Consider the following 20,246-nt stretch of genomic DNA (forward strand, 5'->3'; position numbering starts at 1 on the left):
TAGGATTTGGAAGGGTGCTCCGTGACCTGAAATTGGATACTATTCCATCTTTTCTTGGATAGAGGAGATTGTCTCGAAAGAAGAAGAATGGTACTAGTAGTGTCACTATGACCTTGCAAAGCAAATTTGATAAATACGCGCTGTTCATTTCGTGAGTATTAGTCATCGTCCGGTGTTGAAGTTGTGAGGCAGGCGTGAGTCAAGCATGGCTTGGAGGAGGCGAGGAAGGCAGTATCAGCAGCTTACTGATTTTTAATGAAGGCCTATATTAGGGCTACAAGAAGGTGGATGATCTTTAGTAGCGATATTGTGGAAAGTCTTGGTAGGGGTGTATCCATAGCGCATCCGTGTTAGTAACAATGGTCACAGGAAATCTCTGCCTGAAGAAGAACAGGATCCGGCCACACACTCACTGGCCACTACACAGAGAGAGAAAATAACCGTATTCTGCACATGGCTGTGGTGGACCTTACTGCATCTGCATCAGCGATTAGAGCATCAGTGGGCACCAGAGTGACACAACCAATTGTAACACATCGATTACTTAAGGGATAGCTCCGATCAGACGTCCTGTAGCGTTCACGCCACTAACTCCGAAACACTGCCATCCGCGACTTTAGTGATGTTAGGCTAGAGCTCATTGGAGGATGCAGTGGAGATCGTTTGTGTTCTGAAATAAGAGCCGTTTATGTCTTGGTGCCAGTGATGCGTAGGTTGGTAAGAAGGAAGCCAAGTGAACGCTTGGAACCAATCTGTCGACACGCCGGACGTACATCAGGAATTATGGTCTCAGGAGTGATTTTCTTTAAGAGCAGAAGCACCCTCGTAGTTATCGCAAGAGCCTTGACAGCGCATTTATACGTCAGACTGGTGATTGAACCAGTTGTTTCGCCATTCATTCGCAGTATTCAGGGGAGTACTTACCAACAGAATGTCGCTCTTTCTCATACCATTGCTCTACAGAGTGTCGATCAGTTGCCTTGGCCTGCGAGATCACCAGATACTTCACCCATTCAGCATGTATGGGATATTATTGGACGCCAAATCCAGCGTCATCCAATACCAGCACTAACCATTGCTGATTTGTCTGACCAAGTGTAAGAGGCGTGGAACTCCATCCCACAAAATGACATATGGAACCAGTACGACGCATGTTTGCACGCTTGTATTCAAAGTTCTGGCGACTACAGCGAGTATTAATGTACCGCCATGTTACATAATAAAACATGTGACTTGGAAACTAGAATCAATCAAAGGTGCACGTTACCTACACAATTGCTTCGCCTAAGTCGCATTCCTCTAAACAAATGCCTTCTTGGTATTAGGATTTCATTTTCCAACAATATACATTCAAAATATTTACTGGTATGATATCAAGGTTCAATTGCCAACCAGGTAAGTTGCCGGTTGGTTGTGTAAGAACAATTGAGGGAACTATCTCATGGTGAGTTGGCGGTCGCGTTTAGAAAGCCATGTTTCACCTCGCAATCTGCAGACCTTCGGACTGAGCAACAGTCGCTTAGGAGGCCAAGTCCGATCAACGTCGTAGCGCCATGAAGTAGTATTGTCAAGGGAAAATAAGCGTAGAGGAAAGTAGCTTAATATTGGGTACGTTTCTTGCTTATTGAATACTTTCAAGATTATCATAAATTCGTGTCCGGCTCCATGGCTAATTGGTTAACGTGCTGGCCTTTGGTCACAGGAGTCTTTGGGTTCGATTCCCGGCAGGGTCGGGAATTTTAACCATGATTGGTTAATTTCGCTGGTACGGGGGCCGAGTGTATGTGTCATCTTCATCATTTCATCTTCATCACGAAACGCAGGTCGCCTACGGGAATCAGTTCAAAAGACCTGCACCTGGCAAGCCGAAATTGTCCTTGGACACTCCCGGCACTAAAATCCATACGCTATTTCATTATATTTATCATAGATTCGTGTCTATGAATAATATAGATTAGTTCCGCAACTATTTCTCTACAATGTAGCGCGTAATTCACATTCATAAAAAACATATTTCCAATTATAAGTCACTTGTTTAAATTACTGAAATTGTATTCCTAATAGAGGGCAGTGTTTAATAAGGGGTGATATAGGATTGGATTTGTAAGATAAATATATAAATAACAACTATAGACAATTACACAGGATAATGTGTTTATTCAGCAGGATGGATGGGTGCATAGACTCAACATTCTGGGTTCAAAACCCGCCAGAGTCCATTTAATTACCGTTACTGTTTGAGCATTCTTATTTTCTTTTTTCAAGGTTTTCTTTCCCCGCACACATTTCGCAGAGGAATCTGGCCGAATTGTCACGTGCACAAGCAATGTGTGCCCACTTCAAACATTACCTTCGCCATATCCATGTTTCTTCCTGTCGTTCGTCCAAGAAAAGGCCACCACAAAAGACACTCCGCATCTTCGCCATCCTCACTTTCGTATCCCCACTCGCCCTTTCCTTTGAGGAGGTAGTAGCATTCCTTGATTTCTGCAGCTTGAGCTCTCCTTTGTACGGTGAGCTTGTAATATCGCAAGATGTTCAAGCTCTGAATGAACTTGTCACTCCCAGTGTGCTCGGCAGCTCATTCATTGTTGGTATTTAAATATAAATTTAAAAATATATTGAATTATTATTATTGCCCGCCTGGTGGCCATGATTGTTAAGGCGCTGAAGTATAAACCGTCTGACACCGAGGTTAGCCGGTTCGAGTCCCGCTGGTCGAAAATATTATCACCATCAGAATGTTGGCCGGCAGGGTAGGGGAGGTGGTGGAATACAATTCCTAATCACTAGATTGCGTGCCAAAAACCTGGATTAAATTACAAACTTCTCCGCAATGCTCATATGGAGTGAGGGCATATGACGCTGTTGATGGTGATTCGTCCATCAGATGGGGACGTTAAGCCTTGAGCAAACCACTTGGTGCTATCCGACAGGAGTAGGCTATGTGCCGGCACCGCGTTTCACCCTCTCTCTACTATCATATATCACGTCATTCATTTCACCTCATTAACTCCTCTGATGAGGTTGACGTCAGGAAGGGCATCCGGTCATAAAAACCCGCCACGACAGATTCATCTCACCTCATACCGGACCCCGTAGGGAAACGGAACAAGGGTTGAATATACAAACAAAGATTATTATTATTATTATTATTATTATTATTATTATTATTATTCTGCTTGTCATTTGCACAATGAATAAACGGAAATCATTCTAATAACTTTCACACCAAATGAAACAACGCGAGTTTCCTAATATGGACCCCTCACTACTCCATAATAGGGAACTTGCCATGTTGGATTACTCAAGCTAAAGGTCTAAAGCAGCAACTGATAGGTTCATGTTGCGAAAAATTTACCTTTCTATAGGTGTATCAAGAAATTATCTCGAGGAGCGAATTTCATTCTTCAGTTCACTATAGCGGTCTCTCTCGCAAGAATGCGAGAGCATACTGGAAGAACGTGTTTCAGCGTGCGCTTTTGTAGTTCGTTGAGTGTCAGCGTCATTTCAGTACCTCTCGGCTGATCAGGGGCGTATTCTCCTTGAATGCAAGGCATTCATTGCATGCGTTATGATAACACAAAGAACTGTCTGATGTACGATTTTAGGTTGTTTCAAGTCAAATATTAACGATTTCATCTCTCAGAAGTTCAAAAGGTCCGCGCAACTGTATTGGTTCCGTTGCTTGACTACGTGTGGTGCTGGTGTAGTCTCGCCGTCTACTCCACTCTAGGAAGGGACAGCGAATGCAGGAGTTAAGGATGAAAGGCATTCAATCTTAAAATTGCATTCAGTGGCAGACGTAGTTCTAAAACCCTCCGAACGATGTCGCTGCAATTGAAACTTGGTCAGAATTTGTCACCCCATACCCGTGCTACCGTCTGCCATCTGTTAGCAACTTGGAGAAAGTCGGCATCTTTAACCCCCGGCGAGAACCCAATGTGACGAAACTGACCAATGCCACTGGGGTGACTTACCTCCAGTTGAGTTGTGGCTAACTAGTGAGTTAATTCATTGTGTTTTCGGTGTTTTGTTATATTTTGCGCACATGTGGTATTAACGATGGATGAGTCTAAAACGGATATAATTGTAAATCAGTTTGAAAAGCCATTTACTGGTCGTTCGTTTGATGAAAAGATTCAAATAGTTAAAGCCGGGAGACCTCTACCTTCCCTCGTAAATTTCTTCTTCTTCTTTTTCTTCTTCTTCTTAATCTGTTTACCCTCCAGGGTTGGCTTTTCCCTCGGACTCAGCGAAGGATCCATCCTCTACCGCCTCAAGGGCAGTGTACTGGAGCTTCAGACTCTGGGTCGGGGGATACAACTGGGGAGGATGACCAGTACCTCGCCCAGGCTGCCTCACCTGCTATGCTGAACAGGGGCCTTGCGGGGGATGGGAAGATTGAAACGGATAGACAAGGAAGAGGGAAGGAAGCGGCCGTGGCCTGAAGTTATGTACCTTCCCGGCATTTGCCTGGAGGAGAAGTGGGAAACCACGGAAAATCACTTCGAGGATGGCTGAGGTGGGAATCGAACCCACCTCTACTCAGTTGACCTCCCGAGGCTGAGTGGACCCCGTTCCAGCAGAGCCGGGAATCGAACCCGGGCCTCCGGGAGTGGCAGCTAATCACACTAACCACTACACCACAGAGGCGGACCCTCGTAAATTTAAAAACAGAAAACAAGAATTGTGTACGCACGTTCAATCCAGAAACTTACAGTAAAACTGTTTGGCTCGAGTTCACCTACATGTAATTAGGGTGAGTAGAATTGAAATTTACTTAATACATTGTGTTAACTGCATGGTTACTAGTTGCATGCCTCAGTGGAGATTCCAGGATACGCCACTGCGGCTGATATATTTAAATGCTCCATAATAGGAAGCACTCTGTATAAGGACACTTTCCTCTGTTATTCCAAGATGGAAATTTAGTTTGTCCTTAATATTTAAAGTAGGCCTTACGGTGGTATTCATAGTGCATTACTCACAGTCCTAAGTTTGGTGAAAGCATGCATAACCTGCCCGTAATACAACAAATCGCATAATTAAGTTAAATACTAGTTCGTTGATCGATGTTATCTTGTTGTGGAAACGGTTTAGGAAGAAAATGCTTGTGTACGCGATTAGCTAAGTAATAATAAAACACGATGTAGGCTCCAGTTTTAGCTGTGAATACGACCAAGGAGTTCTCTGTGACACTGAACAGGTAATTCTACTGACAAAGGCAGAAATAATTGCTGTTATTGACAGAAAATATTAACGAAAAGGGCTCCAAATCATTTGGAACATTTTTGACATCCTGCGCTGAGAAAATTTTAATTGCAGTAAGAAAGTGGAGAAATTTTCAGGTACCAGTATTGGTGTAATGACAGAATTGTATCTTCGGTGATATTAAATATCTAGAATGAAGTTTAGTTTTCCTTAATAATTTAATAATAATGTTCTTGGATTTACGTCACACTAACTACTTTTACCGTTTTTGGAAACGCCGAGGTGCCGGAACTTAGTCCCACAGGAGTTCTTTTACATGCCAGTAAATCTACCGCCACGAGGCTGACGTTTGTGAGCACCTTCAAATGCCACCGGACTGAGCCACGATCGAATTTGTCAAGTTGGGGTCAGAAGATCAGTGACTCAACCGTCTGCGCCACTCAGCCCGGCTTAATAATTTATAATAAGCTTTATGACGATATTTATACTACTTTACTTACTGTCGTATTGTTTGCGAAAACAAGCATAACCTGGTTTACACCCCTATTCCAAAGAGAACAGCTGCTCCATCCTGTTGCCTTTTTAAATGAGTGTCTGCAAACCGAGAGATATTTCCTACTTCTGGAATAATAACTTGTAATAACATGCCAAGAAACTGGTCGCTGGTAACGTTTGCATAGAAAAGAATGTTCCTGTGAAACTTCAAATCCAAATTACACCCCAAACAGTCACACTAGACCTGATTATATCTTCCTTTCAATTTTCGGCATTGGAGTATGTACAATTGTTGGGGGATTACTCAGCCATTCAGCTTAATTCAGGCTTCATCGGTCAATCAACCTGTTTCCCTAATTTTATTTTCACCTTCATGTTGAATGAAAAGCCATTCGCAGAACTTCAAAGGATGGTCCGGATCACCTTCGTGTAGCGTTTGAGAATTTGTTTGTCGATGTGATTATATAACCACATCGTAAAACAGGCTGCCTGAAATGGAAAGATTAATCCCAAATTCGAGAAAACTCTAAATAATGTTACTGGCTTTACGTCCCACTAACTACATTTTTACGGTTTTCGAAGACGCCGATGTGCCGGAATTTAGTCCCACAGGAATTATTTTACGTGCCAGTAAATCTACCGACACGAGGCTGGCGTATTTGAGTACTTTCAAATACCACCGGACTGAGCCAGGTTCGAACCAGGCAAGTTGGGTTCAGAAAAGAGAACTCTTCCTACCTAACTTCTACAGACTAATGTCACAATTCGGAGTCACAATCTGAGTATTTCCTTCAGCTTTAACACTTCGTGGTCGTCCGCTCCCTGTAGATCCATAACACCATCGGTTTCCTTAAATCACTTGTTTAAGAGAGCTCAAGAAAATATGCACCTCGAGTTCCGAATATTCCACTCCATTCACTCCAGAAGAAGTTACAATAGCACTGAAAGATATGAAAGCAGGAAAAGCTCCAGGTTTCGATGGTATTCATCCAGAGTTCCTTCTAAACTCTGGTAAAAATATAAGAATATGGTTAGCTAAATTTTTCACAGACATTCTTCTATCGGGCAATATACCCCATGAATTAAAGAGGGCAAAAATCATTGCTATTCTTAAACCTGGCAAACCTAACAACGAACCTCAAAGCTATAGACGCATTGCTCTGCTTAGCATGATCCATAAACTTCTGGAAAGAATTATTTATAACCGTAGTTGCCATATCATTTTCAAAAACTTACCTGTTGAACAAGGTGGCTTCCGCCCGCACCGAATCTGTACAGATCAGGTCCTTTCTATAACAACATTCATAGAGGCTAATTTTCAGAAACACCAGAAAACTTCAATTGCCTTCGTTGATCTAACAGCAGCATATGATACTGTGCGGAGACATGGATTGATTCTCAAACTTCTACGAATCATTCCATGCCTGCACATTGGAAATCTTATTAACAACATGCTCAGTAACAGAAACTTGCGGCTTCAAATTGGCAATTGTATGAGCTCACTAAGGAATCTTAATAATGGTCTCCCACAAGGTTCTGTGCTGGCTCCCCTTTTGTTCTGTTTATATATAGCAGATATGCCAGAGACTACATCTAGGAAGTTTGGGTACGCAGATGACTGGGCCCTTGCTGTTAGCCATATAGACTTCGAAGTTACCGAGGATATTCTAAACAGAGACCTATCTACTATGGAACGATACTTTCGTGACTGGAGGTTACAGCCAAGCGCAGCAAAGACAGTAGTTGCTTCGTTCCATCTAAACAATAAACAAGCGAATAGAGAACTGAAAGTTCACTTTGATGGCAGATTACTCACACATGCCAAGTATCCAAAATTTCTAGGAGTCATTCTAGATAGGACTCTTAGTTTCAAAGAACATCTTAGTAGAACTGCCGCCAAACTCAGAACCAGAAATAATATCCTGCAGAAACTGTGCGGCACTACGTGGGGGTCAACAGCTTCTACACTTCGGACTTCTGCCCTTGGACTAGTTTATGCCGTGGCTGAATACTGTGCTCCAATCTGGATAAACAGCGCTCGTGTTAAGCTTGTTGATACTCAGCTCAACCAAACCATGCGTTTAATATCAGGGACAATCAGATGTACTCCAACATACTGGCTGCCATCCCTAAGTCACATACCACCTCCATCCGTGAGAAGAGAACAAGCACTTATCAAGGTGTACAATAATATGTGCAACAATTCTTCTCTTCCTGTACATCTTGACCTCGCTGTTATTAACAGGAAGATACTTCGCTCTCGCCACCCTCCATTAAATACTGCAAGGAAGCTTGCTGAAAGTAATTTCAACATGATTGACAGCTGGAAGCGATTATGGAAGACCTCTGCAATACCAGAACAGCAAGCTATGCCATGCATCACATCTAAGCCACCAGGTTTTGAGCTCGCCAGAAAAAATTGGTGTACTCTAAACCGAATCAGAACTAATTGTGGTAGATGTGCAGACTCCCTTTATAAATGGAAGAAAATTCCATCTCCCGAGTGTAGTTGTGGTGCTGAAAGACAAACTGTTCAGCATATTAGCCCTGAATGCCCTCTATCAGCCTTCTCAGGAGATTCAGCCGAGCTCCTGATGGCTACTCAAAACGGTGTTAATTATATTAGAAATACCAATCTGACATTTTGACTTAATGTGTTCAGACGTGAAAATAATTTTAAAATACTTGTATTGTGATGTGATTGTAAACCATACGATAAATAATAATAATTTCACTTGCTCAAAGTCTGCCATCACCAGCTCTGTGTTTGTGCCGTGTTTCAGCAAACACGGTAGCGCAAATAAAAGCTGTTATTCGATTCATTTTAATTTATTGACAGATATACGGGCATTTATTTCACTTACTCTTATTACACAACCCAATACAATAATCGATGACATACCAGCATCGGAAATAAAAGAAGCAAACAACATTTACAAGTGGGGTACTCGTTCGTTCGAGTTGAGATGTGTGAATAATATAGGGCCTATATGATATCAAGTTGCTTTACGTCGCACCGACACAGGTAGGTCTTACGGGGGCGATGGTATAGCAAAGGGCTAGGAGTTTAAAGCAAGCGGCTTTGGTCTTAATTAAGGTACATCACCAGCATTCACCTGGTGTGATAATGGGAAACCTCGGAACACCTTATTCAGGACTGCCGACAGTGGGGTTCGAACCAACTATCCCCCGAATACTGCATGCTGGCCGCACTTAGGCAACTGCAGCTATCCAGCTCGGCAACAAGAATAAAAATTGACTATGAAATTTTGGCGAAAGCTACTTTTATCCCAGCTTAGATGTGCGTGAACCTATGTCTGCTCTCTTTCTCTCCAACAATACACTGAAGTAGTGAATTCTCTGAATAGTTACCACTTTGTATAATTGAATATATATGTGAGACTCTCAAACTGGTGAATCTAATTCCATGCAAGGAGAACCATGGATACCATAATATCAAGTATTTACTGATCTACTCCTCCGTGTGAAGTAATGAGAGTGTTACGCCCATAGAAACACAGTATACGAATGATCATTCAAGGTGTTATTTTTCAGGAGGTGAACGAATCTTGATAGAACCACTTTCATCTGTTCACAGGTGGCGAAACTGTTCTCATATTCGTGGACGATGGGTGCATTCCTTTGCAAGGTAGTGCACTACATGCAGAGTGTGTCCGCTATTTGCTCCGTGCTTACCCTCACCGCCATGAGCATCGAACGGTGAGTAGAAGAAATCATCCAGGTTTCGTCTCGTTCATTTATTTATTACTTAAATTTTACCATGTAATTTCAATTCAGTTTTATATTTGATATTCCTGTACATCAGTATTTCCATTTTTTTCTATAATCGTAATATGTACATTTATGCATATAATATTGATAGTCGTTGTCAGATGATATGAATTACGTTTTCTGTTAATTTATAAATTCCGATAAATTCGTATGAACAATAACAGATACAATATTGATATTATTAAAGTTATTGAACTAGTATTATGAGTTTCCACTATATTATCATTACATTGTGAGCTTTCACGTTGAATTTCCTCTTACAGGAGACGATTTATCTCTTTGTTACAAAAATAATTACCTCTCTAGTTTCCCATGTAAAGGAAGTATTTATATGAATGCATATAAGGATCAATAATTTAATAATGTTATTTGCTTTACATCCCACTAACTTCTTTTTACGGTCTTCAGAGACGCCTAGATGCCGGAATTTAGTCCCGCAGGAGTTCATTTACGTGCCAGAAAATCTACAGACACGAGACTGTCGTATTTGAGCACCTTCAAATACCACCGGACTGAGCCAGGATCGAACCTGCCAAGTTGGGGTTAGAAGGCCAGCGCCTTAACCGTCTGAGCCACTCAGCCTGGCATATATAAGGATCATAGTGTACATTTTAAGTACAAAAGTCAGTCTTTTCTGCGGATAATTATGCGCTAAAACTCTCATTGCGCATGCTTGGTAGTACAATGCACTTCGATTTATTCCCTATTCATTAATTGTGGTACGCCAAAGCACGACTCATGACTGCATACCACTTGAAGTTTATTCGTGGAGGATCAATAGCACGCATGACTGTGTAGCTTAGTCGTCAGTCCTCGCATTACCTTCGCATCGTTTGTTCAAGCTTGTTTCAGATTATACATATAATGACCTCAAACAACCCAGCACCCAATCAATGAACACGAGGAATCCAGCGGTGGCTCGTTCAAGTCAGCAGCGATCAAATTAGGGCACTTTGAGATGTGGCAGGATTGGAACGTGTCAGGCAAATGAAATAGAAGTACACACGAAATTTGCATTTATTAAATTTAACACCAACATCAAAAAGTCACAAATACAAATGCTTTATTTCATCTGGTGTTCAAATTTACAATGTGCTTTGAAATTTTTTTCACTCATTAAAAGAAAATTACAATACAATCTGATTAAGAAACATAAAAAAAAAGAACACTTCAGGATCACGTTGACAAAAATTAACGCAACTGAGAAACAGAAACAAATCTCCCATTAATGAATTAGCAAAGGAAAGCTAGATTAAATAGGTGGATTATTACAAATTCCTATCTTCCGCAATATTAGCACATGCTTGAAAGCTTTAACTAAGCAGTAGAACTACCCTAATTATTTGCAAAGTATACACTCCTTGAGTTAGGCTGAATGTTCCTATCTTCAAGTAAAATTTATACAACATTCACTTGTCACATTCCAAGAATTAATGCCCACGTAGTTAGCCCACATTTATTTCAGGCTAATTCCTAAAATATAACCTGCTTGAAAATTCCTATTCCCACGTATAGTACGTGAAGAATATAATTAGCTTCACCAACATTTTCATTACACACGTGGTAATTATCTAGTCAAGTATTTCTCCTTTTAAAGCCGATTTTTCATTATTTTAAGCAGAATTCTTAAATTGAGCAATTATTCAAGTACTGGTTTATTGAATTACTGTAATTTTCAAAGGCAATCCGATCTGATTTAGTGCTTGCATATCATCAGCATAGTCTTTTATAAATTTTCATTCATCACTCAAGTAATCCTTCTTAGCCATCAAAGTCAAAGAACAAGTATAACTAAACGCCCGTTGCCAAGAGTAATCCTTCAGGATGTTCTAATTCCGTTATATCACAAATGAAGAATCTCGGTGTTATCATGGACGAACGCATGACTTGGTCTGCACATGTCTTGCATATCTGTCAGCTTTACATTCGTTATATAAATATAAATATATATTTCCAATAAAGCTTAAAAAGAAATTAATTGAAGCTCTTGTAATGCCACATTTTGACTGTTGTGTTGTTGTTTTCAATGACGTGAGGGCGCAATTTTACCTAAGGCTACAGCGCGCTCAAAATGCATGTGTGAGATATATATGCAATTTAAGAAAATATGACCACATGTCATCATCTTTCCTAAAACTAGAGTGGTCGCGACTCCATGTTCGTCGTAACCATCATACTTTGTCTCACCTCCATCGAGTTCTTACAACATCTTCCCCATCTTACCTTTCTTCGCGTTTCCATTTCTTCTCAACTGTTCATGACAGACATAGCAGGGATCAAACATCCAACCTGCTCATCATCCCTCACCATCGAACTGCCGCATATAACAGCTCATTCCCGGTGTCTGCCGCACAAGAATGTAATCGTTTACCGGATGACGTCAGAGGAATACCAACTACAGTGCAATTTAAAAGAGCGGTAAGAGGTACAGGAGGAGGCGAGTGACCTGTGCATTTCTGGTCTTTCAGTGATCGTGCTACTACATTATTATTATTATTATTATTATTATTATTATTATTATTATTGTTTGTATGTCTCACTGTGGTGGAATTTTATTTCAGTTATATTTTGATTGTGTTCAAATTGTGTCTTCTATTATTAATTACGGTAGTATTACTTATAACTTTAATGTATACTAATTGGTTTAGTGTAAGAGAAGGCCCAATGGCCTTAACTACGCCAATAAAGACATTTATCTAATTAACTTATTCCAAATGGGGACCATATCTCCTGCTACATAATTCACCTAACTTAGGCACCAGTTTATAGATGGCGAAACGTAAGTTTTTTCTCTAATGTCAGTCGGATCAACTGTTGCGAGTGACGCAGTTTCACCTGTTTCTTAGGAGAAGCGTCATTTTTCCAAAATGAAAAATCACCTCCTGTTAGGTCCGGCTCCATGGCTAAATGGTTAGCGTGCTGGCCTTTGGCCACAGGGGTCCCGGGTTCGATTCCAGGCAGGGTAGGGAATTTTAACCATAATTGGTTGATTCCGCTGGTCCGGGGGCTGGGTGTATGTGTCGTCTTCATCATCATTTCATCCTCATCACGACGCGCAGGTCACCTACGGGTGTCAAATCAAAAGACCTGCATCTGGCGAGCCGAACTTGTCCTTGGACACTCCCGGCACTAAAAGCCATACGCCATTTCATTTCATTACCTCCTGTCAGGTCGAGTTACGAGTCTGGCCATTATGTCTTTCCACGATGGCTAGTTCAGTCCTAGAATATCTGGTTTGCACCCCTAGTGTTGGTGTTGTCTAGTAGTTACACGATCTTTATTTGCTGTTATTAGTGTTATATTTGCGAAAGTTTTACGCCCTGGTTGACAGACATTTTTGGATTTCCTGTAATTGTTCCATAGATAACACTAGATAGAAAGGCAATTTATGCGGAGTGCCCGGAGAAAAACCTGTCCCGCCTCCGCTTTTTCCAGCATATGGAGTGACCGGGATTTGAACCACAGAACCCAGCGGTGAGAGGCGACGCGCTGCCGCCTGGGCCATGGAGGCTATCATTGCTTTCCTTATTTAATAAAAATAGAAAGACTGTGGAAAGTCATCGTTTGCTGGTAGAAACATACGGTGAAAACGCTCCATCGATTAGAACATGTGAGATAATGTAAACGTCGTAATTTCATTTTGAAAGACAGTGCGAGCTCTGGTAGCGATATTGTGTACTATGAACTCTTGAGATCCGGCGGAGACGTTAATGCACAACAGTATCGCCAAAATATGATTAATTTAAATCACACATTGACCGAAAGACGATCGGAATCGGCCAGAAGATATGGCAAAGTGATTTTGTTACATGACAATGCGCCGTCTCACACAGCAAAACCTGGACATCCTTCCGTACCCGCCGTACTTCCCCGACGTGGTGCCATCTGACTATCACCTTCTCGCATCAAGGAGGCACGCGCAGCACTTCAGCAATTTCGAGGAAGGTGGAAAACGGCTCGACGAATGGTTCACCGCAAAAGACAAGCATTTTTTTCTGGCATGCTATTCATAACTTATCTGAAAGATGGACGAAGTGTGTAGAAGCCGATGGCCAATATTTTCAATAAATAAGAAAAATTACCTTTCTTGAAAATTACGTATTTTATTTACCACAGATACCGGTAAAACTAATGCATACGCCTGATATCTCAGCGAGTACTTCAGATATACAGAGAAAGAATCTCATAAAGAATATTTGCGAAAATTGAGGTGTGCAGAAGTGTAAAAGAATATGGATAATTAAGAGCTTCAAAATGAGCGAAAACTGTTTCGAAAGGATGGAGCAGCTTCTGAGATTTCCAAATCACAAAAAAGGGAGGACAGGAAAATGAAATCACATTTCCCTATGCCAAAATCAAGTGATCTGAAATATATCTCTCAGTTACGACCGTCCATCAACGGCCGCTAATTTCAGACGACCACCAACCGTAAGACATACTTACGTCAATAAAAATTCATCGATGCTGAACGTCGAAGGACTCACCGGGAACTTTTAAAATTTACGGTAGCCGAGTGTGGTGAGGCGTGATCTACTCTACTGGAGTTCCATCTACTGCCCTAGTCGTGGAATATAATTTGGAACTCATGAATACGGATATTGATCATTCTAGCTCATACGACCTTGTGTGGTACATATATACCTTTAAATTTCACCTGCAATATTAATGTCCATTTATTTTATCTCATATTGGAGATTTCGTCTTGAAGATGTGTACATTTGTAAATAATTAAAAAATTATTCAACAAAAAGCTTCAAGCCCATACTGACTAGATGTTTCATTTCACCATTACTTACTGTGCTGTGCGTGTCCTGCGTCAAAACTTGCGGGCCAAACCCTGACAGTGCCCGGATAACTTCTTTTAATGAACAATATTTTGAATTTCCATAGCTGGCGAAATGCGTTTGATAATAATAATAATAATAATAATAATAATAATAATAATAATAATAATAATAATAATAATAATAATAATTTCGTGTGGCTATTTCTAGCCGAGTGCAGCCCTGTAAGGCAGACCATCCAATGAGGGTGGGTGGCATCTGCCATGTGTAGGTAGCTGCGTGTTATTGTGGTGGAGGATCGTGTTATGTGTGGTGTCTGAGTTACAGGGATGTTGGGGACAGCACAAACACCCAGCCCCCGGACCATTGGAATTAACCAATGATGGTTAAAATCCCCGACCCGACCGAGAATCGAACCCGGAATCCTCTGAACCGAAGACCAGTACGCTGACCATTCAGCAAACGAGTCGGACTATGCACTTTGATGACATCTTGACTTTCAAAGAAATATATATCTACGCAGAAATTGTGAAAACGTAGACAACAAGCCTGTAAAATCTGAATGAGACTTAAATGAATAAAATTCTCCTAAAAGTCCAGAAAATTGTACAGGCTCTAGATACGACAACTTTCTAAATTTTACCACGAATACTGTAATTCAATTCACCACATGACCGAGAAAACAAGTATTATTCCTATTTTTATTTTCTTGCACAAATTTTAGTCTACTGTTTTCTTATCAATCTATGAGCATAATAGTTTTCAAAATTTCATAAATTTAGCTTTACTCTAGGATAAAGAAAGGGAAACTAAGGACTGGGGTAAATGTTTTACATAAAACATTTAATAAATGTTATGAATATTTTCCCCAGGGCTGTTTCTTTAGCTAACGGTTTAACGTCGCATTAACACAAGCAATGTTTTCAATTACGCAAAGATGGGAGAGGGTACAGCCCCAGTACTTGCCTGATGTGAAAATAAGAAGGAAGAGAAAACCATCCTCAGGAGTGCCGATGGTGGATTTCGAACCTACTATTTCTCGAATACAAGCTCACAGCTACGCGACCCTAACCGCACGGCCAACTCGTTCGATCCTCCAGCACTCAGGAGTGCAGTTTAGTGATAGGTAATGGAAATGAAAAATGAAAATCCACAGCCTGTTTCCAGTCATTCGAATGGGTCAGGAATGGAATGAATGAATCTCCCTTCTAGCGTCGAGGATAGGAATTGTGCCGGCTGCGGAAACCTGTCGCTCTCCTCTGGGGCAATGATTAATAAATGACAGATGAAATAAAATGATACTGAAGAGTGTTGCTGGAATAAAACATGACAGGGAACACCGGCGTACCCGGAGAAAAACCTGCCCTGCCTCCGCTTTGTCCAGCACAAATCTCACATGGAGTGACCGGGATTTGAACCACGGAACCCAGCTGTGAGAGGCCGAAGCGCTGCCGCCTGAGCCACGGAAGCTCTATGATAGGTATAATAATAATAATAATAATAATAATAATAATAATAATAGTAAACAATAATGATGGTTTTTCGTCATAATAACTTTTACGGTTTTCGGAGACGCCGAGGTGTCAGAATATTGTCCAGCAGGAGTTCTTTTACGTGCCAATAAATCTACAAAAATGAGGCTGGCGTATTTCAGCACATTCAAATACCACCGGAATCCTGTCAAGTTGTGCTCAGACAGCCAGCTTTCTACCGTCAGAGCTGCTCACCCCGGCGTTATTATTATTATTATTATTATTATTATTATTATTATTATTATTATTATTATTATTATTATTATTATCATTATTATTATTATTATTATTGTTAATATTATCCAACGTGAAATAAAAAAGCAATGCCTTCCAGACCATGAAGCCCTTGGAGTTTTAGAAGGTAAAGGTTTCCACATTAGTAACCCCGGCACCAAGTAAGATATTTAAATTAGCTATGCGGCCGGCCGCCTTTGCGCACAGGAATAAATCGGACAATAATTGGGATGTGGGCTAAATTAAGCTTAGGGCAATCAAGAAACCTCCAGAAATGAGGATATTTTCAAATAATTTCGATTTTCTGACAGGATTCGAACCTTTCTCCCTCGGCTAGGGTGTCCCTGTACATGAAACACTGTCCGTCCGTTACGTCATTAATCCAAAGGCAGGTTGAATAGATCAACGAAACGCTATGCGGTTATAAGGTGTTACGACCGCTCTACTACATCTTACCTTCTGCCTTCAGTCGCATTCATCTGCTTGCTCGCCCAGCTGTTCACTAACTGGCCTGTTCTCCGGCACTGTTGCTCTTCCCTCGTTGTGACGTCACACCTACGTATTTTTCATCGAGTAACTTCTCGAATCTGTTCACCACCTATATAAGCAAGCTATTCCTTAGTTTCTGCGGTCAGACATTGAGTTGGAAAACAACACGAGTGGAGAGAGCGGAACTGTTCGCTAGCGGCTGGCCCGTTGCGACGTTTTACCTACTTTTATTTGTGAATAGCTGCATTGTTTACCAATAGACTGGGTGAGCAAAATGTTACAACCTTTAATATCTTTCGTGGTCTATATCAAGATTTGAACTTTGAATGTTAAATTATTTAGTGGCTTCATGGTCTCCATTCTAATAGTGAACCTATTATAGGTGCTGATTCTGGTTTTTTCAGTCGAACTTTGGTCTTGGGCTTTTCTTGAAAATCATAATCGTTATTCCCAAGTATTCTTAATTATTATTATTCTTGATTGCATTTTGGTTGTCAAACGGGCTGAGCCCTTGTTAAATGTTTGTAATTCCCATTCTTTGTTTGTTATACACTGCCTATTCTAGTCATTTGAAGTTTAAATACAACTTATTTTAAATGAATTCTCCTTTCTTACATTTGGTTTGTTGTACGTTCTCTCTCACTCTTTACCTTTTCCTTCTCCCGTTTTTTTTTTGAACATTGTACTTACCACGTACACCCCTCTCGGTTAGCTCGCCGTGGCGTCCACTGGCTCTGCTGATTGATGAATAATAGGTCTGATATACTAGGTTTGACCCAACGAGGTATTAAGCGCATGCCTCTCCGTGCTCCGACAAGTCACCAGCAGTGAAATAACATTTGTTTGCCTATAGCGTTATGGTGTCCTAATGATTACCGTTTGACGATCTTTGATGTTGTGGGTCGACCATCCTATTATTATCTATGCTAAGTTTTTCGTCCTTTTAGCCATTGGTATGAACATAATATTTATTAGCACCCCACATTGACAAATAACACCACAAATGGTAGCAGACAATCTTTTCTATTAATTATACGCTCTGTTTTTCTTTTACTTATCGTTATGGCATGTTTTTCGGATAACTTTCCTCTGGGTGACAGTTCTAATTCTTCACCACTTCCTTCATATCATAATTTGTCCTTACCCAACCCTCCTGTCGGGGACTTGATTTCTTTCTCTCCTTCTTCTGATTCATTAATGCATTCTTCTGATGACATAAAATCTCCTCCAGTCCTTGCTCAACATGCAATGTTTCCGTCTCCACCATCCCATTTTTCTTCCTCCCCTCATCTTACTTCTGTTGACAGTGCACTTAATATTCAGATAGTTAAGCAGTCATTGCTTCTTGTACCTCAGCTACAGGCTACTGATCCTCCCAGCTTGACCATTTGGCTTTTCTCTGTGAGAAAATTTTTAAATATTACACTTACTTCCTTTCCTCAATTTATCGGTCTTTTGTCGGCTAAAACTACTGGTTTCTTTTCAAAATTTTGGCTTGATAATATGTCTAATTTTTCTTCATGGTTTCAGTTACGGACTATAATACACAATTTTTTGCCATATGAGATTCGTTACAAATTAAGTACTGAGTTTGTCCGTCGCCACCAACTACCTACTGAATCTACACATGACTATCTTGATTCTATTACTACCTATAGTGATGTATTGAACATTGCTTATAATACTTCTGAATTAATTTCAATTGTCCGTTTTTATGCTGCTCCTTCCTTTCGTCAGCTCCTTGATGCACTTAACCCCCACCACTACCATGCTTCAGTTATATAATTTGGCTCAGTCTCATGTCATTAATTCCTTAGGAGATCTTTCATATTATTCATATATTCCCCCACCTGGTATCGTACCCCCTCCCTTACCTACTTCGTTACCTTCGCCTTCCGTTTCCCCTTCTCCATCAACAAATCGTTCAACTATGACATGCTTTCGTTGTAAAGGTCAGGGACATATTTCTAAGTATTGTACTGCCTCACTTTCGGGAAACGCCTTCCACCCACGTCGTTAGGCAGTCGTCGTATTATTGGGGAAAACCTGCCTTCATCTACTTTTTCTCCTGCTGAAAATGTTCCTCAGTTTTATTCTAGTATATATAATGCTTCTTTTCTTCCATGTACTTCTCATGTGTTGATAACTGTGAATAATTTGCCATCGGTTGCTCCTTTAGATTCAGGTGCTGCCGTATCCCTTATTAGTTTACCATTTTTTGAACCATTAAAAGCCAATTTTCCTCATTTGCAGTATACTCCAACTTCTCGGCAATGTATTTCCGCATCAAACCAACCCCTTCATGTCCTTGGCACTATATCTTTAAACATTAAAATGCAATATTTTTCCTGGCCTTTTACTTTTCTTGTGGTTGAACATTTATCGTCTCCCCTCATTTTAGGTTTTGATTTTTTTTCTCACACTGGTCTCATTCTTGATTCAGTTCATTCCCAGGTTTCTTTTCATTTTTCATCTAAATCTGTTCCGTTGGTAAACCCCTTTGATTATCCCTTTTTCCATCAGTCTTCCTCCCTCACAATTAATTCCCTTTATTCTGATCAGGTACAGTCTCTCCTCCAGGAATTTTCTGATGTGATCACCCCTAACTTAGGGACTGTTAAGAACTTCACTGCCCATATCGATCTGACTGACACTACTACGGTTCGTTCTTCTCCGTATTTTCTCAGCCCTCCTAGGATGAAGATTCTTAATGAATTAATTGATAAGATGCATCGTGATGGCACTATCGTTCCTTCATTCTCCAATTATGCTTCTCCTGCCTTCATTGTTAATAAACCTGATGGCTCCTTTCGATTTATTGTCGATTATAGAAAATTGAACTCCCGTATATTGTATGATGCCTACCCGATGCCTAAATTACAATCCGCTTTTCAACATTTTTCTAATTCTCATTATTTTCTATTTTTGATTTCAACTCCGCTTACAATCAGATTCCCCTTGATGACATTAGCTCTCGCTACACTGCGTTCATTACGCCTAATGGTTTATATCAGTTCAAAAAAGTTCCTTTTGGGTTAAATCTTGGATCCCAGATCATGCAGCGTTTTGTTGATTCTTTATTTTCCGATCTTAAGTACAAATATTTATTTCCTTTTATTGACGATATCCTTGTTTATTCTCCTGATTTTGAATCTCACCTACTGCATGTTCGTGAAGTTCTTACACGTCTTCGTTCCGTTGGCTTGACTGTTAACCCTTCCAAGGTTCTTGTCGCTCAAACATCTATCAAATTTCTTGGTCATATCTTCAGCTCACAGGGTGTCGCTGTTGATCCTGACCGTGTTTCCGACATTCATAAAATTCCCCCTCCTCAGAATTTGAAACAATTGCGCTCCTTTTTAGGCATGGTGGGCTTTTATGCCAAATACATTCCTAATTTCTCTCAAATTTCGGAACCTTTAAATCTCCTTAAAAGAAAAGGCATTAAATTTCATTGGACTAATTCTCAACAAATTGCTTTTGATACCTTAAAATCAAAACTTTCTCATGCCCCTCTCTTGCAAATCCCCGATTTTTCCCTCCCCTTTGAACTCTCAACTGATGCCTCTGACGTCGCTCTTGGTGCTGTCTTACAACAAACTTGTAATGGCCAAACCTTACCCATTGCCTATTTTAGTCGTCTTTTATCTCCTGCAGAACGAAAATATTCTATCTACGAAAGAGAAGCTCTGGGGCTTCTTCTGGC

The 20,246-nt window shown here is 40.6% G+C and overlaps 1 protein-coding gene across 1 annotated transcript in view; it reads left to right on the forward strand.

Moving 5' to 3' along the window:
- The first annotated feature begins 453 nt into the window (after window positions 1-453).
- LOC136876008 (pyroglutamylated RF-amide peptide receptor-like) overlaps window positions 454-20,246 on the forward strand; it is a 297,817-nt gene continuing 278,024 nt past the window's right edge. Inside the window, exons 1-2 of the mRNA XM_068228303.1 lie at window positions 454-528; window positions 9,308-9,429. Of these exons, the coding sequence (XP_068084404.1) occupies window positions 454-528; window positions 9,308-9,429 (197 nt within the window). The remainder of the gene's footprint in view (window positions 529-9,307; window positions 9,430-20,246) is intronic.

Source organism: Anabrus simplex, chromosome 6 (assembly GCF_040414725.1).
Source record: "Anabrus simplex isolate iqAnaSimp1 chromosome 6, ASM4041472v1, whole genome shotgun sequence".
Classification (NCBI taxonomy): Eukaryota; Metazoa; Arthropoda; class Insecta; order Orthoptera; family Tettigoniidae; genus Anabrus; species Anabrus simplex.